The sequence below is a fragment of the Lagopus leucura genome, unplaced genomic scaffold (genome assembly GCF_019238085.1).
Source record: "Lagopus leucura isolate 7727_CA_CO unplaced genomic scaffold, USGS_WTPT01 Super-Scaffold_100001, whole genome shotgun sequence".
Lineage (NCBI taxonomy): Eukaryota > Metazoa > Chordata > Aves > Galliformes > Phasianidae > Lagopus > Lagopus leucura.
The window spans coordinates 26,495,657-26,520,568 of record NW_024962262.1 but is presented as its reverse complement, the minus strand read 5'-3'; the positions used below and the strand labels follow the sequence as shown (position 1 = coordinate 26,520,568).

At 35.5% G+C, this 24,912-nt stretch overlaps 1 protein-coding gene across 9 annotated transcripts in view; it reads left to right on the top strand.

The window, feature by feature from the left end:
- The window catches only part of MYCBP2 (MYC binding protein 2), a 157,254-nt gene that overhangs the window by 24,884 nt on the left and 107,458 nt on the right, over positions 1–24,912 (top strand). For 8 of the 9 annotated variants that reach the window (XM_042866509.1, XM_042866508.1, XM_042866510.1 and 5 more), the window contains exons 14-25: positions 719–826; positions 7,078–7,197; positions 7,662–7,743; positions 13,813–13,930; positions 15,301–15,505; positions 15,884–16,037; positions 18,763–18,935; positions 19,996–20,121; positions 20,248–20,375; positions 22,138–22,229; positions 23,186–23,320; positions 23,406–23,489. In XM_042866509.1, coding sequence (XP_042722443.1) covers positions 719–826; positions 7,078–7,197; positions 7,662–7,743; positions 13,813–13,930; positions 15,301–15,505; positions 15,884–16,037; positions 18,763–18,935; positions 19,996–20,121; positions 20,248–20,375; positions 22,138–22,229; positions 23,186–23,320; positions 23,406–23,489 — 1,525 coding nt within the window. The remainder of the gene's footprint in view (positions 1–718; positions 827–7,077; positions 7,198–7,661; positions 7,744–13,812; positions 13,931–15,300; positions 15,506–15,883; positions 16,038–18,762; positions 18,936–19,995; positions 20,122–20,247; positions 20,376–22,137; positions 22,230–23,185; positions 23,321–23,405; positions 23,490–24,912) is intronic. The other variant, XM_042866506.1, reaches the window with a different exon arrangement.

The window sequence follows — 24,912 nt, the reverse complement described above, 5'->3', positions numbered from 1 at the left end:
CAAATTGAAGCAACAAATTGCTTTTCTGTGATGCACACAGAATCATCTTCAGCAGTACTTACATCTAGATTTTTAATTTTGAGGAAATATTAAATAAATACATCACTGCTTTCTTCAAATGTGAATCTTCTCTTGAAGATGAGACCTTTATATAGACGGGAATCTTTTGAAGAATAAATTAAATGGATTACAAAATAGATAAAAGATTAGAAAAAATCGTATGATTTGAATTATTTTGTTCATATAACACTTATTTTTGGATTGCCGTTTCCTTTGTGATAATAACTGAAATGTAAGCATGATAATGATGAATATTTATATGGTTATGCTGTTTATTTTAAATTTAGCATTGATATGGTGTTATTATTCTAAAATAGCAGTTTTAACAGTAATACTTTAGAATGTAAGTCATGATAATTAATCTTCTAACTTATTAAAGACAGCAGTGTGTATTTATTATCAAAATGAGTCTGCCTTTCCATTACTTGGAGTACATTTGCATACTTACAAATTCAGGTTAAGCTGTCACTGTGGGATATTCATTGTTTCTTTCAATAATATCCTGATTTTATTGTCAAGAAATAATCACTTCCTTCTGAATTTAGATAAACAAATTTATTATATAATTTTTTTCTATTGATTTTAATTTGAGTTTTGTTTAACACACTGTTTTCATTTTGTGAGCTTTCCTATGCATGTGCAAAATGTTTCTCCTCAGGCCCCCTTGTATTTCCTGGTCCTATTTTTATGAACCATCGAGAACAGGCTCTAGCCAGAATCAGACCCCATCCAGCACAGCTAAAGCCTAAGCGGGACAAGCACAAAGGTATTTGGTCTTCCTTATTGGCGAGGGTGGAAAAAGCTGATACTCCCACCTTACCTCTTCCATGCACTCAATCTCTCTTCTCAAAGAAATGCAAAATATGGCTTCTGCCTTTCTTCTTGTTAGTATTTTGTTACCTGAGGAGAAAGAGAACACATTTGTATGTTGACTTTTTTTAAAAATCGTAAATGTTTGGTAGTCTGCATCATCTTTGTTTTCTTTTGCTTTTTCTATTTTTTTACTGAAAAATGTGTTGTTTTTCTGGGTCTTCTCTCATTTCTGAAGCTATCTCATTCCTAAAGTTCTTAAAGTTTACTGTAGGAAACTTTAACACCTTCCTGTGTCTCAACTGTCACATTTGCACTGTGGTTGGTGTTTTTTCTTTTTGTTTTTGAACTTGTGCGATATAACTGGGGTGATTCCTGTAACCTATCAACTTGAGTTTTTAATTCTAGCCTAAAGTTTTTCATTGTTAAGCCATCTATTAACAAGACTTTTTTTAATGAAACAAGATATTTGAAATTGCACTTTTTTCAGAATTTAAGTAAGGAGATGTTTGTGGCATTAATGGCACTTCCATTTGTCTGGAAGGCCAACTCATTAAAAATAATTTTGGAACATGGACTGTATTCAAGTGTCTGCATGTATCTGTATCTATATATAAATGCATGTGTATTTATAGACAAAGAATATATACTTAAAGTCTGGATTGCAGATGCGATCTTAAACAGGAAGTTCTAAAATGGTGGGGGTCTAGAATGTTTCAATTTTTTTTTTTTTTTTTTTTTTTAAAGAATAGCTAAATTGTTAGAATGACTTTTCAGTTGAATTAATGGAAAGTAGTTGTTTGCACATATGCAAATAATTTGTATGACAGTTTGAAGCCTTTCTGGATATGACTTAGTACGTGAATGTGGTCTATCTAATTACGAAGGTACCAGTTCAGGAAATTATCTCAAGTCTATTTTAGGGAAATGAAAGCAGAATTTGATCCTTTGTTTTTGCATATCTTTTCAGTCTACTATATAAAATCTGAACATTAATTACTTTACCCTAATTTAAAAATACCAATCTTAATCCCGCTGATAGAAATTTCATGCTGAAAGGCAAAACACACATAACCTGCTGTCAGTGACAGTTATGTAATAACCACTTTTCTTGAAGTAGGTACTTCTACTAGTTGTACTGCTTGCAAAACCTTGACTCTACAGGGTAGTGCATAGCAGAGTATATTTGTTCTACCAATGTCTGTTCTTTTATGGTATATTTTATTAGTTGGAGCTCCCTTTAGCTCTGGGTATATATCTCACATATATCCTTATTAGAGGTTTGTGCATTAGTTTCAATTTGAGGTTGGCATTATTTCTTGGGAGCTAGCTAGCACAGTGCAAAGGCCTGTATTGTAATGAAACCTTCTGACAGGCATGCTCCATAGAATTGACCACTTAGTTCTTTCTACTTCATGCTAAACAGGTAAGGGAGATTTGTCTCATGTAATGTCTTCACAAGTAAACATTGAGAGCTTTCGGAAGATGGCTCCCCTAAAGAAGACCATAAATTCCACTATAAACTAGAAATCTCCCCTGACTTCTAGAGGACCTCTCAAGGGAAAATGAAAAATTTGTGAAGTTGCTATCAAAATAATGGAATCACTAAAAGCAGAAGAGACATACCACATCTTAAAAGACATTCCTCATTCGCTTCTCTTAGTATACACAAGATAAAATCAGTAATCTCAAGCAATCTGAGCCAGAGATGTTAATTTTAGGAAAAGGACATTATGACATTGAAATCAGTATGTTCTTTCATCTTACTTTTGAATGTAATATTTTCCAAGCCAGCATTTTAATTTCAGACATTTCTTTTAAAGTGGTCTTGCTACAATTCACTTCAACCAGACCTTAAAGATTTTCTGACTGAGAAAAATCATTTCAACTGATGGTACTGAAGAGCACAGTACTAAAATTGCCTATTCCTGCATCCCAGTCTGCAGCTGTAGAACTTTTCCTTAATGATATTTATTTAAAATTGAACGTGAACAGCTGCTTCAGGGCTGACAATTGTGGCCTAATTTGGATCTTGTACATTGGTATATTACCAAATTTAAATGGCTTTTCTTTGGGGAACTCTTTTGAAATGCTCTCTTAACAATTCATATAGTTTCATTGTCCTGTGGAGAAGTACCTGTGGGCCCTGGTGGGTGAAAAACTGAACATGAACCAGCAGTGTGCTCTTGCAGCTTGGAAGGCCAAATGATATCCTGGGCTCCATTAGAAGAGAGATGGCCAGCAGGAGCAGGGAGGTGATTGTCCCTCTCTACTCTGCCCTCGTGAGGCCCGATCTGGAGTACTGTGTCCAAGTCTGGAGCCCCCAGTACACAAAAGATGTGGAGTTGTTGGAGAGAGTCTAGAGGAGGGCCATGAGGATGATCAGAGATTTGGAGCACTTCCCCACAAAGACAGGCTGATGGAGCTGGGCTTGTTCAGCCCTGAGAAGAGAAGGACTGTGAGACCTCATTCCAGCTTTCCAGTATTTAAAAGGAGATTATAAAAAGGAGAGAAATCAACTTTTTACTCAGGTAGATAGCGATAAGACCAGTAGGAATGATTTTAAGATGAAGGAGTGAAGGTTTAGATTGGATGTCAGGGGGAAGTTATTCAGAGAGAGAGGTGAGGTGCTGGGAAGGGCTGCCATGAGAGTCTGTGGATGCCCCATCTCTGGAGGTGTTCAAGGTTGGATGGGACCCTAGACAACCTGATCTAGTACTAGATCTGGAGGTTGGTGGCCCTGCCTGTGGCAGGGGTGTTTGAACTTGATGATCCTTGAGGTCCCTTCCAACTCAAGACATTCTATGCTTCTGTGATTCATCATGAATTCACTTATTTTATGGAAAACTTGCCATTGCCATCTACTCATTTCACATTTTTAGAGTATTTGTATCAAAATTTTTCTTATTACCAAAACTGTATATTAAGCATCATCATAAACTTTCTGATCTATTTCTGCATCTCCATCACTAATTCAGCTGGAAGGAGTAGATACCGTATTCTTTGGTAATCATGGAATACTTTGAAACTAAGAATCTGCTTGTCCTTCATTCTCATTTTTCAGCAAGGTAGTGACTTCTTGTCCTTGTTTCAGCTGAAACAGTACTGATAGCTCACTGATGTTTAGTTATTGCTGAATGATGGGTGCACTGAGCCAGGCTGGGCCAGTTGGCAGGGAAGGGCTGCTGCCGTGATGGCACAGGGCAGGGGATGGGGTGGAGCCAGGACAGGTGGATGAGTTAGTCCAAGGGTTGTTCCATACCACTGACACCATGTGAAAGGCTGTAAAGATGTGGGCTGTTCGCCTGAGCTGTCTGCTGCTCGAGGATTGACTGGATGTCAGTAAACAGGGGGTGAGATGCTGCGTTGCTGGCAGAGCATCTGGTGGCAGGCAGTTCCTTCCTCCTCTTCAGTCATAGTAAATAGTTTTTATCTCAACCCACAAGTTCTGTTTTGTTTTCAGTTCTTTCCCTTATCCCTTTCCGGTAGGGAGAGGGTGAGCAAATGGTTGTGTGGCTCTGAGTGCTGTGGTTAAACCACAATACTTCCCACTCTGTCTCTCCAGACTCTTGAGACTTCATCTTTGGGAATCTTAAGTAACAAAGATAAATTATAGTTTTCAGAAGTCTGTATGTTGAGTGGAAGATGAAGTGAGTTTCTCGAGTCAGTTGAGGTTTGTAGCAAATTCTCCTTTTTTTCCCTGTATTTGGGAGCAGTGATACTTAAATAAATAAAAATATTTAGAAATTTGAATGTATACACGTATACATAATTCTAAAGACATATGAAAACAAAAACAAATACTGTCAAAAGGGTAGAGCTAGAAGGAGCTGAACTTCTATGGATGGAAAAAGTTATGTATAAATGATTTTGTAAACGCTGATACAAAATTGTTGAAGAAAATTTCACTGTAATTTATTTTTTAACAGTTTAGGGATAAGGATGTAGTAGTTTGAACACTTACGGGAGAAAAACACCTAACAAAATTCGTGCCAGTAGTGGTGCAAAAATTCAGAATGCAATTTTTATTTAATTTGTAATTAGACTGCAAGTTTATTAACACAGTTTCAGAAATGTCATGCACTTGAGATTCTACATACTAGTTTTCACTCAACCTCTGTAGCTACCAATCAGGAATTCAGTGGACTTGATTATTATTTTTTTACCCTTCTGAGAGGGATGATTTTTCTTAATTCCCGAAATATACTGGGAGGTTATGCATTTTTTTGTTTTGTAATAGTAATATTAGCCAAGAGAACTTCTGAGTAAGTTTCACAGTGGAGAAGATTCTCCTTTGGAACTCAAAAATGCCTACTCAGTGTATCTTTATCCTTTAAAATAAATGTATTTCTTTGATAAGGAGATACAAAATATGTTATTTTGTCTACATCTTTCACAACAGTATTTAATACTACCATGTTATAGGAAACATGCAGTGTGTCTAGCTAGTTTCATTGAAGGAAGCACATGCTGTCCCATCACATGCTTATTGGCTGTGTGCATTCCTGGCAAATGACTGTTCAATTGCATTTGCATAGGAGCTTATAGTTATTATTGTCATCAGTGATAGCAGGAGGAGAGAGAAGGTACCACAGATAAACTCCAAGAACTTTTCACTTTGCACTGTTCCTGTTTGAAAACGTGGTGTGAAACAAGGAGGCAGTAAGTAGGTTGCTTACTGAACACATTTTTCTGGTGGCAGTATTAGCCCTTAGAATCGTCCCTGGATTTATAGGCATATAGCGTTTAATACAAAAATAGGCATAAAAAGTTACTACTACTCTATGAGAGCTAGTTCCTTAAAAGTATTACTTAATACCTGTGTGTGCAGTTTCTTTGCAGATGCAAAATATGTGGAACTTCTGTGCACAGTCATGACTTCTTTTTTCTTTTTAAGAATAGTAGGATTCATTAAAACTTTTTTTTTAATATGCTGAAATTACTTTGGATGAATCATTGGCAATATATATATAAACTGGGTTATATTTTAAGTAAAATATGGCAAGTTTTTAAGTAGTGTAGTGCTCATTGTTCGCATTTCCACTAATAATTCTTTAGGAAACAGTTTGGGAATTACAAATTAACTGCACCTTGAATGCTTTTAGCAGCAGTTGTTTCCCTATATCAGAATTTTTAATGAAGCAGTAGCTGGTCAGAATTTACCACAGAATCATAGTAGAATCTCTTAGCTGTAGCTATTATACACATTCATCCATTTTTCTCCTCTTTCTAGAGAAACTTTTTTAATTTAAAAGGATTTTGCAAAAGAACAGTAGTTACAGGTGTTTACTAGCTCATTTGGGTAATGTGTGCATGTATACTGTAGTCATATGATATTTTTCAATATGAAAATGCACTTTCTTTAGAGTTTTTATTGCCAGCTTTTTTTTGCAGATATTGATGTTTTAATGGTGATGGACGTGCTTTCTGTTATGTTGTTTTTTTTCTGCTAGTACTATGAAACCAGTTTCCTTTGTGACCCTGTGTCTAATTGTTAGCAGACTTTTATATTGTTTTCTGAAGGAGAGTGGCTTTCAAGATGCTCGTAAACAAACCAATTATTTGTCACTTCTGTACTTTTATCTGATGCAAGACTGTTTGACTATAGGAACCAATAGCACACTTCATTCTTTATGAAAGAAACCACAGTATGTCTAGAAATGCATCAGACATAGTAGTAGTGGGTATGTCAGTGTTGTTAGGCATACTCATCACATAGTATCAGAGAGTTAGTTATGTAAAACAAGGGCTATACGGCCAGGTTGGAGTTAAGTAAAATTGTTAACAAATACTGAATAAATGAGACCAGGCTATACTTACCATGGTCAGTTACAGTGCTTTCTATGTAATTGATAATATTATTTCCTTGAATAACAAAAGTGATGGTTATTAAGCAAAAATTCTGAAGTTATTTCAGTGTCCTGTTTTGCTCATTGTTCTTGTCTGCTCTTTGGAGGTTTCTGCTTTAGAGGATGTGTTATTTTCCTTTTATGTGTGTAACTTTGATGCAGCAGATTGTTTAGGAGTAGAGTTTCTGTAATCTTTCAAATCTACTTTGATCCTTTGTCTTGAGCTGTTTCTTTCAATATTCTGTGAGTTCCTCTCATATCTTAGAAATGGCGGGGGTGGTTGCTTACTATTCTCATTCTTTCTTCTAACATAATGTTTTTAGAAGACACAGGATATAATTACAAGTTTTGTTTATAGACGGAAGTGGAGAAAGAGGTGAGAAGGATGCAAGCAAAATTACAACCTATCCACCAGGGGCTGTTCGCTTTGACTGTGAGCTGCGAGCTGTACAAGTCAGTTGTGGATTTCACCATTCAGGTAAAAATAAATAAATTTATGGGGTTTTGTGGTGGTTTTTTTTTTTTTTTTTTTTTTTTTTTTTTTTTTTTTTTTTTTTTTTTGTTTTTGTTTTTAACGTTCTGATACATGTTTTCACTACTTTCTGTTTAATGTTCAATGAGGATATACATGGAGGTGTTGAAAAAGGTTGCAGTATTATTTTCTAGCCTAATACGCTGTCCTCTGACAGTACAAGAGACTAGGAATATCGTACATAGAATTTTATATAAGCTTTTAAGGAATATAGAAATTTTTAAGCCATTTTATAACATCTACATGGCACATCTGCATACCTCTGTAGTGATACTAGCTGTGGTGGATTGTGGAAGATCCTGTTTAGTAGGGATTGTTAACTGTGCTGCTCAGAAAGACTAACTGGCATTGATGCATGTTAGCGTGGATATCTCTGAAAAATGCTGGTGTTTTTGTTTGTTTGTTTTCAGTGATTTTGATGGAGAATGGTGATGTTTACACATTTGGATATGGACAGCATGGGCAACTTGGACATGGTGATGTTAATTCCAGGTAAGCTGATGATTACAAGACCAGATTGCATATTGCTGTGCTACTGTTTAAAGAGTGGCTAAATTTTTCTGTTACTCTCTAGCTAGGAAGTGGGAAAACTCATATATTGTCCAAATTAGGTTTATGAACTCTCATTTTGCATTTATTCTCCATAAACTTTCTGGGTAGATAGACTGTTAGTAGTAACCATACTGTTGTTCTGTGCAGGTAATTTGTTTAATACATGAAGGCTTGTATGCGTAGCTTTGATAATTGGGTTTAAAATGCTTCTTTCTGTTTGAATCTCTGTGCATACAAGAGAGAATTACATTGAAATATCTTTAAGGTTTCATTACGTCTGGAAAATATTGTAAACTTAGATTAATATGCTTCTCTTACTTTACTAGCAGTAATTCACTTATTATTCTTTTTGTTACTCCTTTTTGTTTATAATTAATCTTCAAAAGTAAGTCTGTATGTATGAGTTTCAGTTGCATTTTGTATATGCTTATAGCATGAAAGTGACTTGTGGGTTTTTGTGGTCAGTGGAAATAAAAGAAGTCAACAGAGTCTGAGCGCTATTTGACTCACCAGATGCTGCTTATCTACTTCAGATATGCTCAGTAACTGTAAAATATATTGACTTGATCTCCATTGACTACAGCGACAGCACAGACAACTACATACAGGTGGCTATAATGGAAAGCTGAATTCTCACCCTTAATATCTCATCTGCTCACACAAGTTGACAATCAGTTTACTACTGCAAAAAGAAATTCAGAAGTGTTGTTCTTTGCGTGCATGCATTCTGTAGATGAGATTTTGAATAGCAGGAATCACTGAGGATTTGTTTCTGTTCAGTAATGCCTAGTATCCTTATGAAAAAGGCATATAGAGTGCAGCATCCATGATCTGTCTTCAGTTCTCTTGTTTCTCTTGTAGTAGTGAGATGAAATTGCTTGTACATCTGTCCTCCTAATCTCTTTTGAGACTTCCTAATCATTTCTTTTGTCAAGTTTCTGGATAAATCATCTTCATCTTAAAATTTTAATTGTATTCACTAAACAAAGGTAGAGAGGGAAGGAAGGATGAAAGTTTACTGGAAACATTACTTTGCATTGGTTGCTGTGCCTATTGGTATTCTTTAAACTGTTACCCTTACTCGGTCTGCACTGGATTGGTGAATGCAGTCTATGTTTCTGACTATGATAGAGCCATATCACAAATAAATACTCCTTTTAGTTCCTGAAAATTCATGCATACTTGAGGCTACAGCTACTTTAGTACGCACTTCAAGTCATTACTAGAATAAGGTTAGATGCTCTTTTAAAGATAAAGAGATATAATAATAAGCGGCATTTCTACTGATAATTATGTCCCATTTCCGACTGATGAAGTCACTTGGATTTTTTTGAGGATATCAGGACTATCTGCCCTATTTGTTAGAATTCCATGCAGTAAACATCACATTTGCTGCTTATTTAGATAGAAACTAGGTGGAAACTGGATGTTTTTCTAGATGAAATCCTAGAAGAGAACGTGAAACATCCTATGTCAGAGGATAGTACCTGACCTTTTCTAGAAGCTGAGAAGGTACAAGCAGCTTGGCACTGAGCTTTGTATCATTCTACAGGATATCCCAGACAATGTCTGAAAAAAGCCTTGAAGAAACTGGGCGTATGTCCTATGCATGAGAACTGGCTATAAGTACTATATTGCTGTCTAGCACCATCATTCAGATGATGATTTCCTCATTGATGTACTTCTTTTTCCAGCTTTTAAGTAGAGATCACTCCTCTGTCCTCACAGTAAGGGATTCAGAAAAGGAAACAGGGAATCCTTATGCAGAGTTCCACCTCAGTTGGGACGCACTGGTGCTCAGATGGCCAGCTCCAGCCAGGTCAGTGTTATGTCAGTCATGCAGTGTGTCACATTGCCTGTATTGACCTCAGGAAGACCATCGTCTTCTGAATCAAAGAACTGATCATCTACTGTGTTTCCAGGAGAGGGAAAAAAAGGGAAAAAAAAAAAATGAGGACATACAATATAGATAGCTTAGCTAATATATGGCGCCCCCAGAAACAAGAACTGACAGGACACTTGCAGCAGTTGTCATTTTCATCTGAGTCAGCCATCTTCATTACCAGATAATGTAATGATGTAAGTTTCTGGGCAGCAACTGATGACGTATCCTTTCAGAAACTTCTGATTTGTAGCATAAAGATTAAGTCGTGAGTCTTGTAAATGTTTAACTGTTTTGAATTCTGCACACGTGTCCAGACATATCTTTCTCTTTATTAAGATGATTCTGAACTCCTGCTTTAGACTGTGGTAAACACTACAAATTCTTCCTGCCACTTCAGTAAGAATGAGGCGTATTACATGCCCTAGAAAGATTTCAGACAATTTTATATGTTCACAAGCCAACAAAACAAGCAGATGAGCAGCATGACATGGTTCTCAATAAACTTATTACTACAACTGAATTACTGAACTATTACTAGAAATAGTATGGAGGAGTAAGCAGCATGCACAAGGTAGTGTTAGTTTTTTTTCTCCAACTAAAACTTGCGTCATTCACAGATGGATCACTTACAGATGCAAATGATCTGGTTCCTGGGAGACCATTTTTTCCATATCAGCATACTAGGGTTATTAAACTAATTTGAGTAGACTTTCTGTTGTAAAGATCTGAGCAGTAGGTGTTGATGAGATACTCACTCCATGAAGAATTTAATAGCCTCTTCTTATTCCCTCTTCGAAGTAGTTACTAAGTGGGTGAATAGAAGCTCAATGGAAGCAAGAAACACTTTGCGATATCTACTCTTGGTAAAACAATAGTACATCTTGTATTTGGGTAAGCAGAGGGGTTGTTTCTTGTTTCTGCTTCTTTCAAGAAGCACTGACTTAAAGCTTACTGTTCAAACTTTGCCTGCGTTTCTTATTCCAGCTGTTGATTTCAGCACTACTTTAACAAGCACATGACATGGAAGTAAAATTCCAGTAATAAGACCACTGAAGTAGGACAGTACTCGTATATCTTTGTTTCCAAAGGGTCAATAATAAAAAGGCAGAATTAATTGAGCATACCTTCCATGAACTGCCGTCTATGTTCTGTTTATAGACAAAGTGTAAAGGTTATGCCCTATTAATATTTTCAGAACGTGTTGCATAAGGCTCTATTTCTAAGTGCCTTGTCTGATTAATTTGCTTCAGTGGTGGCGTGCAGGTCTTATTTACATATTTCCACTAACATTCAGTTATGTCTAAAATCTAAAAATCTCCACCTTCTTACCCCTGCACTGTCCAACTCTGCCTGTAATTGAGTTTTTCTGTTTTCCTTTGACACACTGCACAGTAACAGCCCACGGAGAACCTGAATTTACAGCACCACGGTCAGCAACCCCAAGTGAAACTCTATTGCACTTCACAGCCAGCTCTGGCTGGGCAAGTACCGTGGACAGCAATCGTTCAAACAGCTACTGTGGGTTGTATTTTCAGAACCAAATCTGCTGCCAGAAATGCTTACCCTTCAGGACAGAGGAGGGTTTCTGTGTGGGTAGCTAGAATTGTATTTGGGTGTTCTGTGAAATCTTGAGTTACCTGAGGTATGGGTATCTGCTGTTTTTTCACTCAGCAATCTGATGTTACCCTAAGAGATCTCTCTCAGGTTGCAGTGTATATAGTTGAGTTTGCCTGTGTCATTGCCTGTATTGTATCCAGAACCACATTTTTCATCACCATCTGAGAAGAATAATTCTCAAATGTAGAAAGCCTACTTGTCAAAACTCTTGACAAAGGTCTCCCACACTCCTAATTGTCTACATGCAGATGTTCTCTGTTGAGTTTCCATGGGATAGGAAAATACTCAGTTGTATCACAGATTCTAAACTCTGTGTAAGTGACTTAAGTCTAGTTACTGTATTTTACCAGTTATTTCCTCCTTCTATGAAGAGAAAATTATTAATGTTCTGCAGTTTTACTGTATTTTTGATGTAGTTAATTGCCTTAGAATTTTCCTGATCATTTCCATTGTAGATACATCATTTCAAAAGCTGAGCTGTCTTAATAGAAGGCCTGTATAAGAATAACATGCTAAATGTGCCTATGTTAATAGCTTCTTCACTTTTGCTCTGCTGCAACTAAGCAAATTATTGGATTTAATTATTGGAATAGATATGATATTGTGAAATTAGAAGGCCAAAAACCTTTCTGGCCATCTCTACAATAGGATTTACAGAAACATGCACTTGGAGTGAGAAGCAACTCTTATTCCTTGAAATTTTTCATGTCTCTCATACAGTCTACCCATAACCCTCTGAGAGTCTTAAAGTCATCATGGGGTTTGTACTGCAAGAAAGCTGAAGGAAACTTGTAGCTTCTGGCTCTTGAATCTTTTATGTTCACATTTATGGTTATTTACAATGATAAGGGGAGAAAAAATGCATTCACATTTTTGAAAGTTTAAAAAAATCTTCCATGGGAATTTCCTTCTAACAAGAATGCTTTTATATTTGTTTTTAATTAGATTTTTTTTTTCTGGTTTGGTGTCTTTTTGAGCTTTCTCAAAGATTTTAAAATGTTTTGTCATTACTGCTGCTAAACTTAGCTCCCTGTATTTGTGTATTGTATTATTGGCATCCAAACTCTCGTGGTTTTAGGCCAACAAAGTCTTCTGAGTTTATAAATGTTGTGTTGTGCATCCTCTAACAAATTCTATGCTGCTTTTCATTTTCTTCATCTCCATTCAATGCAAGCGATGTTTTCCACAAAGGAATTAATTATTTCTAGGTACATTCTCTCTCTTTCAGGTCATTATCCATTCTTCACACACTTTCTGCATTTCCATGTGTCTACATTTTCCTTTCTCTTAGAATTCAGTTTCTCTCCTTCCTCCTCCTTTCTTTACTTTGGTTTTGCCTGCATCTTAGCCAAAAGAAAAACACACAGATAACCCATCTTCTTGCACAACAGCTGCTAAACAATTGCTAGGCTGATGATTTTTTATTCCAGAACAGGACAACCTGTTCTTATTTTAGCTAAACTAGCTTTGGAAAATGTGTGCTTAGAAGTAAGTTACTACAGTACTGCTGCTCTCTAGGGCCAAGATTCCCAAACAGGGAGTTGTTCCAGAGTCACTTGTTTGTTAAATTCACATTCATTCTAAGTCTAAAGTACTTTTGATGTCTACTGTAGATAGACATTCATTATAGGTCTCAGATTTTAATACAGTTCTTCCAGGCTCCTTTGAATCCATTTTATTGTAGCTTAGATAAAAATTGTAGTTGTATCTCATAATTCATTCTTTTGTCTTCTTCTATTTCTATTCTGAGTAATCACTGCTATTTTTCTTTCTTGCTTCTTGCTTGTACTACTGATTTTTTTTTCCCCTTCATTTTATTGAAATGGGAAATTGATTTTCTTATACCTGTCCATATTTGAGAGGCATAAATAGTAGACTTGTCCAGATCTTTCTTCTGCAAAACAGTTTGGAGAGGATTGTTCTTTCTCAAGTCTATGAATTTGATGAAGAGCAGTTTTTTAATGACTTACTCTCCATTAAAAAGTTGCTGGAGGTGGGTAGACTTTCTCTTTGCTTTGTAATTCTCTACCTCAGGAGGGCCTTATTAGTACTGCTTCTGATAACTGTATTAGAGTACCAGCCACATGTGGCTTTGATTGCTTCATAAATCAGTTTTGTTAAGTGCTTAACCAATATCATCTCCTCACTACAGAATTTGCTTAATGCTACAATTCATTGCTGTATATTTTATATGTCTGTATGCGCATATTACTGTAACCACAGTAGCATTAATGTAATCCTACAATAATATATATTAACTATTTTTATTCCTATGTTTAATTGAAAAGGGTACCTGATCTGATTCCTTGTATCAAGAGGGCATAGACTCAAATATCTGATACATTTTTTGAGATCCTGTACATCCTAAGTAATTTATTGCTTGATATTGGTACCATATGATATGTAAACACAGTGAATATATTTTAGTTAGTGAAATCCTAGTAATACTAATATACTAAATGTTGAGTAATTATATATTGAAACAAAATCAATTTATTTTGATATAGGGGATGTCCTACTTTGGTGCAAGCATTACCAGGTCCTAGTACACAAGTTACTGCGGGAAGCAACCATACAGCTATTCTCTTAATGGATGGCCAGGTTTTCACATTTGGAAGTTTCTCAGTAAGGAAATAATGATGTTTACTTTTGGAAATAAGCTTATGATCAATGTATTGTACAAAGACCTTTCAAAATTGTTTGCTTATAATGCAAACACAGAACAACTCATGGATGCTCCATGTTTTTTAATTTATGTCTCATATTTGAAAATGGGGCTTCTAATGTTGATGTGATTTGAAGAGCATGGTGCAAGTTATTACTGATATTTTAATATTCTATAGACTGTTGGTATTTAAAATTGAGTTGCTTCATAAGATGGACAAGTTTTCTCAAGCTTTGATGCCATATTTAGACTACTTGTTCTGTCTGCTCTTTCTGCTGCAGTGCTTGAAAGTTCACTGAAAGCCTTATAAAGTCAGAGAAGCTCAAGCCCATTACTTGTAAATATCTTCACTAATTTTGCTTATGTATAGTTTGATGTAGTCTCTTATAGCACACAGTGCCTGTTTCAAGTGAAAAATTGATAAACAATTTCTAAATAGGCAAAAATTGAGAGAAATGAAAGCAAAATATAATTTTTTTCAATACTGAGATTTTCAAGAAATGGTTTTGAAAATAATTCTGTTTCAATGTTTTATTTATTAATTTGGTTTTAGTTATGACTGAAGGTAAGCATCAGTAGAAATAAGACATGTACAGATGAAAAAGTTGGGCTTTACAAGTACAGCTACTTAGAAGGATCAACAATAGTATCAGTACATTCATTTTATTATAGAAATATTTACTGAAAATGAGCTTACTATTTAAGACTGTATTCATTTGACATGCAAATAAGCAGAAAAAAGAGCATGAGTAATATGTGTCAAAGCATATATATTCATTAGAAAGTGTTGAGGTGCTGGAACAGGTTGCTCAGAGGAGCTGTGGGTACCCCATCCCTTGCTCAAGGCCAGAATGAATGGGGCCCTGGGCAGCCTGATCTAGTTTGTGGCATCCTTGCCTACAGCAGGAAGATTCAAGCTGGATGATCTTTATCATTCCAACCCAAGCCATTCTATGACCACAAGCTGCATTACAGAAGTTATTTTTCATTCTCTGTTTGACTTTGATAAATTTCTGATGTTTCTTAGGTAAATAGTACATTCTCTTCAAAAATAACACGTAATTTTAAAAAAGTGGACAAAACTTCTGGTCTTAATTGATTATGTTCTCATTAAATAATTGAAAAACCTAACTGAAAAGGGAGGAAAGCATTTGTCAAAAACTTCTGTTTAAATGTATAGAGGTTTTCTTAGAGTAGACATCATTTTCTGAAGGTACTTTTTCAGTAAACTCTCTCTTCCAGATGGCTTACAGTTTTTGTGCTGAAGCTGTCTAACTTGTTCATCTTTGAGACTCACTATTAAGTACTAATTTTTGCATTCTCTCTATAGAAAGGTCAGCTTGGTAGACCAATTCTGGATATGCCCTACTGGAATGCGAAACCAGCACCTATGCCTAATATTGGTTCTAAATATGGACGCAAAGCAACATGGATTGGAGCAAGTGGAGACCAGACTTTCCTCCGGATTGATGAAGCTCTCATTAATTCTCATGTGCTTGCTACATCAGAGATATTTGCAAGCAGGCATATAATAGGCAAGAACTCTCCTAGAATATTTTATTACAATTACAGAATTTTTGGAGAAAGATCATATTCAGTCATGTAAACAATAGAGGAGTAACAAGCTGAAAAAGTGAATTAAGGGAATTAAAATATTTTTACCTTCTACATATAATGCAAATGGTAATGCTAGCTCCTTTAGGTAATTAATTTTATTAGAAAAAAGAGCACAAAAATCTGTGGATTTTTTTTGTACTTCATAGATTTTCTTGCAATCTTACTGTGGTTTCACTTTTTTGCTGTTAGAAGTATTTCTTCGTCACTACTATGTGTGTTAATGCTTTGTGCACAGAAAATGACATGCAATTAGTAGAGTCTTTTTTTTTTTTTTTTCCTTTTGCTCCCTGATCCAGGTTTGGTACCAGCTTCAATATCAGAACCTCCTCCTTTTAAGTGTCTTCTGATAAACAAAGTAGATGGCAGTTGCAAAACATTCAATGATTCTGAGCAGGAAGACCTTCAAGGTTCTGGTGTGTGTCTGGATCCTGTCTATGATGTTATTTGGAGGCAAGTGTGGATTATAGCTCTAAAAGTCTTTAAAAAGTGCTTTAAAAAGTGTTTTGGAAGGTTAGAAATTTGATGATATTCATTTACCTAGTAAACAAAAAGCAATTTTTACTCTTTCATGCATCTTATTTAACTTTTTTTGGATGATATGTTCAACTAAGCCCAAAAGAAATTATTTTAATTTTTCAATTTCTGTTCTTTTTTGAATCATTTTCATTCAAGTATCACTGGAAAACTTGGGCAAGACAGAATAGTCTCTTAAAGTTGGAGGAAAGCAGGGAACAATCTAGTCTGCACTATCTGGAGAAGATATTGTCATGTAGATTTATGTCTTTAAAAGATCTTTAAATTGTGTGTGTAGGCTACCTGCATTCTACTTTGGATGTCTTTATCCAGGATCAAGACATGAGAATTTAATTGCCACTTAACACTGAAGCATGCATATTTGCTAGGCATAATTCTTCAGTACCTGTGAAGTTTCCCAAATGACTGTAGTCCTGTATTGTGCACATTCCCAGGAGCGTCTGAGATTCATGATCTAGGCACCCATTCTTACTTAAATTATGCTCAGATTTGAAATAAGGAAGAGTAGCACTCATTTTCCGTAACGACTCTTGGTCATGGAATGAAAGATTGGTTTGTGAATGCTGGAGTTATTCCTGGCCATGGGAAAGACAGGAAGTTTCAGGGAAGAAAAAGGCAGGTGATACCACTCAGCTTTATGTAAAATTATATTGGATGAAGCTCAAATTTACATTTCACATTATAAGAAAGTAACTTAAAGATGAAATTATGGGTAAATGTGGATTGAGGTGTTGTTCTCAATCCTTGTGGATTGAGATCTTGCAAAAATTTGGGGACTTCAGAATTAAATCTAAGACTTAGGGACTTAACTGAAGTGAAGAATAGACTCTTGAAGTCTCTAGTTAGTCTGCAGACTTATTTCTGTGTTAGATTCCATGCTTGTTTAATAGAGAATACTAAAGCAATCAAAAGAGGAGACATTAATAAGTATATTCATTAGTGATAAAATATTTGATATATTTACCATTACTACTAGCCATTTTTTTCATGCTGATTTAAATTAAGGGGACACTTTCTCTGTACAGAGACAGCATTCTTGACTGCATAAATTTTAAAGATTTTCTTCACAGTTCTGTATTTTTTTAAGTTAATATTGTGATTGAAATGAGTAAATCATTTCATGGCTTTATATGCATCTGTATATGTCTATAAAGTTATGTATTGCTTAATTATTTAAATCCTGAATAATCATAGAATCATAGAATCCTTAGAGTTGGAAGAGACCTCTGAAGGCCATCTAGTTTAACCCCCCTGCAGTGAGGAAGGACACCACAGCTAGATTAGGCTGCTCAGGGCCTGATTCAGCCTTGCCTTTAAAATCTCCAGGGACAGGGCATCAACCACATCACTAGGTAACCCGTTCCAGTGCCTCATCACCCTCACTTTAAAAGATTTTTTTCCTTACATCTACCCTAGATCTACCCTGTTTGAGCTTGAAACCATTTACCCTTGTTCAGTCACCACAGACACTGCTAAAGAGTCTGTCCCCTTCTTTCCTCTGGTTTCCCTTTACATACTGAAAAGCCACTATCAGGTCACCTTGCAGCCTTCTCTTCTCTAGGCTGAACAGCCCCAGCTCTTTCAGCCTGTCATCGTAGGAGAAGTGTTCCATGCCATGGATCCTTTTTGTGGCTTTCCTTTGGACATGCTCCAACAGGTCTATGTCTCTCATGTATGTAGGACTCTATACCTGGACACAGTACTCCAGGTGAGGCCTCACCAGCACAGAGTAGAGGAGCAGGATCACCTCCCTCAACCTGCTGGCCACGCTTCTTTTGATACAGCCCCGGATACAGATGACTTTCTGGGCTGCAAGGGCACAGAGCTGGTTCATGCCTTGCTTCCCATCCCCCAGTAGCCTCAGGTCTTTTTTGGCAGGGCTGCACTCCATTCTTTCATCCCTCAGTTTGCATCGGTAGTGGGGGTTGCCTCGACCCAGGTGCAAGAACACATGGTATCCTCTGACATCTTTATGACTTTTTCCTTCTCGGTTGCTTATACCGTCTTAGTTCTTTTTGCATTTTAGGTGCAACGTAACAAGTGAAAATGTATTTTCCTCTCATACATCAGCCATGTCTTCTGCATTTTCCTTTTACATACTGATATCAAAGATGTCATTTTTTGCATGTTAATCTGTAGTATGAAAAGTCTTTGTATTCTCTTGTTTATGCTGCCATTTTCAATAATCCTGTATAAACTTGGAGTGTGATGTTATCCATTTAAAAAGTGCAAAATATTTTGTATTTCTCAAGATCTTTTAAAACTTATTTAAAAAGAGTACCTTTGTAGTTGTTATCTTTATAATTCTTGGGCACATCTGCCACTATGTCTAAAGTTTTTTTGCTAATAATTCATGCTGCTTAATAGACTATACTATTTTAATATTTATGAGGATTGAAAAATGTCTATATTCTGATATCTGTAAACCCATAATATGATTGTTTGTCTTAAAGTACAGTAAGCATTTTAGGTCTCTCCATTTGCTGGTGTGTTAAGCTAGTAAAGTTTATATGTATTTGATGTAATGATGTTCACTTTTAGGAAGTTTGTGCAAGTAGATCTACATTTCACGTTAAATAGGTTACAAAATTCAATTATCAGTTAGTTTTTAAGTAGATTTTACTGTTTTGTCTTACTCCAGGTTTCGACCAAACGCTAGGGAACTGTGGAGCTACAATGCCGTAGTTGCGGATTCCAGACTTCCCTCAGCTCCAGACATGCAATCCCGGTGTAGTATTTTGAGTCCAGAACTTGCTCTGCCAACATGTTCCAAAGCTCTAACCACCAGATCTCATGCAGCTTTGCACATTCTAGGTACACATTTATAGTTGATAAGTCAAAAGCTTAGATAAAAGGGACACATTACTTAATGTGTAAATGAATTGTAATCCAGCAGCTTTTTTACTTCGATAGGGTCAATTCTTCTTTTTTTTTTTTTTTTTAATCTTTCATCATTGCTCTTAACACTTATCATCAGCCTAACATTTATTAATTTTAATGAAAAGAATTATTTTTTGCCATCTTAATGGTGTTAGATGATTTTATAGTTCTGATGGAAATCACTACTAGAAGTAAGGAGAACAAAATTAGAAATCTTCCTATGTAAATACTTGGATGTTACAGTAAAAAGTCAATATTGTTTGGTTAATTTGCAGTCTTCAAAATATAGGAAAAAATGCGCCCTTAAATATGCATATTATTAAATAAATTGAATATTTGTTATTAGAATTTACTTTTTGCAGCTTTGTACAGCAAGATACTAAGAGTAATGTAAATTCTTTTTGTAGTCTAAAAAAGCCTACCAAAATGAAAAATAATCCTGCAGTGGTCATGTGTAAGTCGACCACCTGCAACATATGCAATGCTTCAAAGCATAGCTTTGAAAATGATTTTACATTTCTTGCTCAGTGGTTGTAGTGAATTGTGTTAGGACAGCATTATTTGTGTTTGAGTCAGAATAAGGTCTCTTAGGTAGCCATGTATAAGCTTTTTATGAGGGCTCTCAAATCTTCCCATTATTATGTTACTACATCAACTCTTCCTGGGTAATATGGGAAGTAAAAGTAAAACAAGTAATTAAAAAATGAGAGTGTTGTTGGCAGTTTACTTACAACTATATTCATGTTTCTTGATTATTCTAAAAAAAAAAAAAGAAAAAATTGAATGAAGTCAATCTTATACAATATTTTTAGATTTGATAGCACTGACTCCTAGCTTAATCGAAGTGAAAATAATATGCAGTAGTACCTCTGTGTGGTTTAGGGACAAAGAAGTTAGGTTGCTTTAATCTTTTTAACTAGTATTAATTTCCATTTCACTGATTGCAATCAGCAGTAATAAGTTTTGAGCATTTCTTGGTTTTGCTTTCTTGTAGGTTGTCTTGATACTTTGGCTGCTATGCAGGACTTAAAAATGGGTATAGCAAATACAGAAGAAGAGACTCAAGCAGTAATGAAAGTTTATTCTAAAGAAGACTATAGCGTTGTTAACAGATTTGAAAGTATGTACACAATAACATTTTATAGCATAAATTAATCAAGCTTGTGAAATAAAAGATTACAACAGGCTAGCTATATGTTTATTTATTTATTTATTTATTTATTTATTTATTTATTTATTTCTTCAGGTCATGGAGGTGGCTGGGGTTATTCAGCCCACTCAGTAGAAGCTATCCGTTTCTGTGCTGATACAGATATTTTGTTAGGTGGTCTTGGTCTTTTTGGAGGAAGGGGTGAATACACTGCTAAAATAAAGGTACGGTTTGGGGTTTTTTTTAAACAATTTTTTTGTCTCATAAGTTTAGAAATCCCACCTGAAAACATCATTCATTTTATTTCTTAATGAATTAGTGCTTTACTGTATATTAAAAGCATTATTTATACAACTGGAACCAGGCTTCTTAATGAGAAGGAATGAAATTTAAGCAAGTCGGGTGGATGAGGTAGAGAACTCTGAATTACTATTTTTAATTGTCAAGATCTGGCTTGTTCTTACCTTCACTAAATGCTATGCCATCTTATTGGTACCAGGAGCTGATAACGGCTGTAGGTAGAATGGTTCTGTGATCTATGCGCACAAAATTTGCAGAAATTTTGTGTTGTCTGACTAGAAACTCATCCTGTGTCAGGATGCTGCCTCTCAGAAACAAAATAATGCTTTTTTTAGTAGCTGGAGTTCCTTCGGCACCAGCTGAACTGTTGCTTCTCTCCATTTCTTTGCCATTTCCTTCTCAGACTGATCTCAGCTGGGATTTTTCAGTTGAGAGGAAGTTGAAGTAGCATGCTTAGTTTGTGTTTATTTGTGACATACAAAGATGGTTAGGGCTGGAGCATGTGTACTGATTTAAATAACTAAATAAATCTGTCTTTGAATAAAGAAATTCATGTAAAGATAGTGTGATAAGTTGAGAGATCTTATTTCTGATAAATGCTGCTGCATTTAATAGGAATTTCAGAAATGCCTTGAAAAATGTTTTAAAGACAAGAGATAATAGCTGTATGAGATTTATGTAAAGTCTGTATATAAGAAACATCTTAGTGTTATCATTTATTTGTCATGTAGCAGATTATTGAGTTTTCTGTTTTCAGATGATAGGGCTGCAGTTTGTTTTAGGTGTTTGTTTGGTGTGTGGTTAGCAGTAATGTGCATAAGACAACTGGAGGTCTGAAATAAATAACTGTAATTTATTCTAATCTGTGTTTACTCTAATACAATCACTGAGAATTGTAAATGACTAAGGAAAGCAAAGAAAGTTGGTCACTATACTAATGTTTAAATACTAAAGGTAGTAACCCTGTCAGACCAGTCTTGTATTATTTGTTCAATTTTTTAATTGTTGTCTAGGATTAGCTTATGGCCAAGATAAGATCCAGTCCTAAAACAGTTAATTGCATTTTAAAAATAGGGGCTTAAAGGAGAAGTCAGGAATGTACTGTGAGAATTTCTCAAAACTATTCAAGTTGTAGAAGTGATTTTTGACTGAATAAGAAGCCCGTGTCCTTTTGTAAAAGGTTTTTTTTTTTTTTTTTTTTTTTTTTTTTTTGTCATACCCATGGGCAGTTTATGGGATTATTGACTTAATAATAGTCAATTTACCCCTTTCTAGAGGAGTTGTATGTATCTCCGGTACACATCATGCTAAAAAGCTTACTTTTTTTTTTTTTTTTGCCTTTTTTAGATGCAGTGTATTCAGCCTGTCTGCAAGACTTAGGGATTTTCTACACCTTATATCAGAATATATATAGGCGTAAGGCTGGGAAGACAGTGTAAATTGCTGTTTTTTTATAGTTCATGTCATTACAAAATCATGAGTTCTAGTTGCGAATTTGCTTATCAGTGATAGAAACTAGCAATTGCTTTTGGGAAGGGAAAAAGGTAGTAGTACGCAGTTTACAGAATGACAAGAAGTACGTGGCATATTATTAGCTTTCTAACAGCTGAGACATATATTTATTTTTATATATATAAATATATATATATATATATTTTTTTTCTTGTTACTCTACTGTTACTCCAGTTGTTTGAATTGGGTCCAGATGGGGGAGACCATGAGACTGATGGTGACCTTCTTGCTGAAACAGATGTCTTAGCATATGACTGTGCTGCTAGGTAAGATGTTTCTTTACTTACTTTTACCTATTTGATTATTCATTTTTCCCTCAAACACTTTTAAAAATGATTTAAATGTTGGCTGAGATGATCAATTTTATTAGCACTTATAGCCCGGAAACTAAAACTTTAACCAACACACTTTTTTTGCTTAATTATAAGTAGCAAAATGCCAAATAGCTCACTGAAATAAAAAATTGCAACAGCTTTTTTACATACTCATATTAGAAGGATGCAAATGGGTATTTGTATTTAACAACTTATCATTAAACTTTCTGCAGTATAAAATTATTATAACCGAGTGAGAGGGGTTGGGGTGCTTCAGCTTATTTGGAAAGAAGAAGTTATTGCTTTAAAGTTTTTATGCTTATGGAATGGGTTGACTTTTGTTTAGCCTGCATTTACATTCCCAGATATGAAAGAATTTACCACTGAAATAATCCGTAACTAATTTACTATCTGTAAATAATCCCTAATCCAAGATCCCCTAAATAGACGTCTTAATACTTTCTTAAATGTTCACAAGCAGTATCTGAGAATCTATGCCTAAATTCTTGCCATTTAACAAAAAATTTACATGTAATTTTCTGAAAATGAATTTTAAATTTATAATGAATATGTTACTTATAGTATTATGTAATAACTTTAATTAGGTTATTGTACATTTTAAATTAACCTTATCTTTCAAAGTGAATTGTACATTTAATAACTGATTGTGTAAAAATGTGAGACTATGCAGACTACGCTAGACTTAAGAATTTGCAATTCCTTCTGAATTTAAAACAAACAAAAAATAAAATTTATTATGTTTTTCAACAAAATACTGTTAAATGTCAAATGTAAGTAGATACCTAAGATTAAAAACTTCCTGATTTTTCTCTTATAAATAGAATATAATTTGTTAAAGATTAATCTATAAACTAATTCAGATACATCTTTTCTTTAAATTTACTTAGAGAGAAATATGCAATGATGTTTGATGAACCAGTACTACTACAAGCTGGCTGGTGGTACGTAGCCTGGGCAAGAGTGTCAGGACCTAGCAGTGACTGTGGATCTCATGGACAGGCCTCTATTACTACAGATGATGGGTATTTTTTTTTCTGTATTTCTTAATTCTGAAGAGAGATCTCATATTACTTGAATGATTGTTTTCTCTGTTTTTTCCTCTTTCAGTGTTGTCTTTCAATTTAAAAGTTCCAAGAAATCAAATAATGGTACAGATGTTAATGCAGGGCAGATCCCACAGTTACTGTACAGGTAATGTTTTTACCTCTATTTAGAACAATTTATCAACATGTTTTGTGAAAAGTTGCCTTGTTAAGCATGTTTCATCACATTATTATTGTGTAAAGTTAAGACGATAAGTACCTCAAAATTTAGGGGAAACAGTTTCAAAGGAAAGTAGTAAGTCCATTACTATAGCAACATCTGTTCATAGCTTTTCATTAATTTCTATTTTTTAATATATTTTTTTAATTTTTATATATTGTGTTCTGAGATTTGATTAGGAAACAAATGGCTTTAATGAAATCTCGTAGTTCTTTAGAGCCTCATTTCATCTAACATTCCTTTTTTTTTTTCTAATTGGAAAGTATTTCACTTAGTAGGATTAATTTTAGAGTGGAATACTGTTAAACAGTTGTCACGGAGTTGACCAGATCAATCTATGTCTGTTTTTGTAGCAGTCAGTACCTGTTGCTCTTTTACTCACAGCAGCCCCACAACAGACGGATCTTCTGACAGGCCAGGCAAAACAGACAGCTGCTTAATGTTGTCTGTGTCCACAGCAGCTATTCCAAAGGCCCATCGATACCCCTTAGGATCCTTGAAATGCCCCCTTCTGAGATAATCAATACCTAGTATGCATGGAGCCCCTGGGCCCGTCACAATAGGATGTTTTTGCCAGTTCTTACCAGTGAGGCTTATCTCAGCCTCCAACACAGTCAATTCTTGAGAGCCCCCGGTCACTCCAGAAATATGGATTGATTCTGCCCCTTCATGACTCGAGGGCATCAGAGTGCACTGTGCACCAGTGTCCGCCAGTGCCTTATATTTCAGTGGTTCTGATGTGCCAGGCCATCGAATCCACACAGTCCAATATACTCTATTATCCCTTTCCCCCCCCGACTGAGGGCAGGGCCCCTCTATTCATTACCTGTGGTAACTGGAGCAACTGGACTGGTGGTTGATCTGCTTTGTAATTCTTTCACCCGGGCTCGTAGTACAGGAGTAGGTTCACCATGCCACTTCCTCATGTCTTCTCCATGGTCATGTAGGTAATACCATAAGGCAATTCGTGGTGTATTATCCCTTATTTGAGCCGGAGAGTGTCTGCCTCTAACAGCTGAGATTTTTGATGGTGCACGTGAGAAGGAAGGTTCATTGTCTTTAGTTAGATGGCTCGCATAAATTTCATCATCTCCTTCACCTCCTTCGCTAGACTCATTTGATTATGCTGATCTTCATCAAGCGTCTCTGATACTGCTACAGGTTTGTCACGGTTAATCAGTTGAGACACTTGCTCCATCATTTTTGAAATAGCAGCAACGGCAGCATGAATTGGGGACAGCAATTGTTCGTAGTTTTGGAGCGTAACAATTAATTCATAAACTAAGGGCGTTCTCTGTTGTTCGTTGTATCTGTCACACGCTGACATTAGTGTAGTGGCATATTTGTCCGG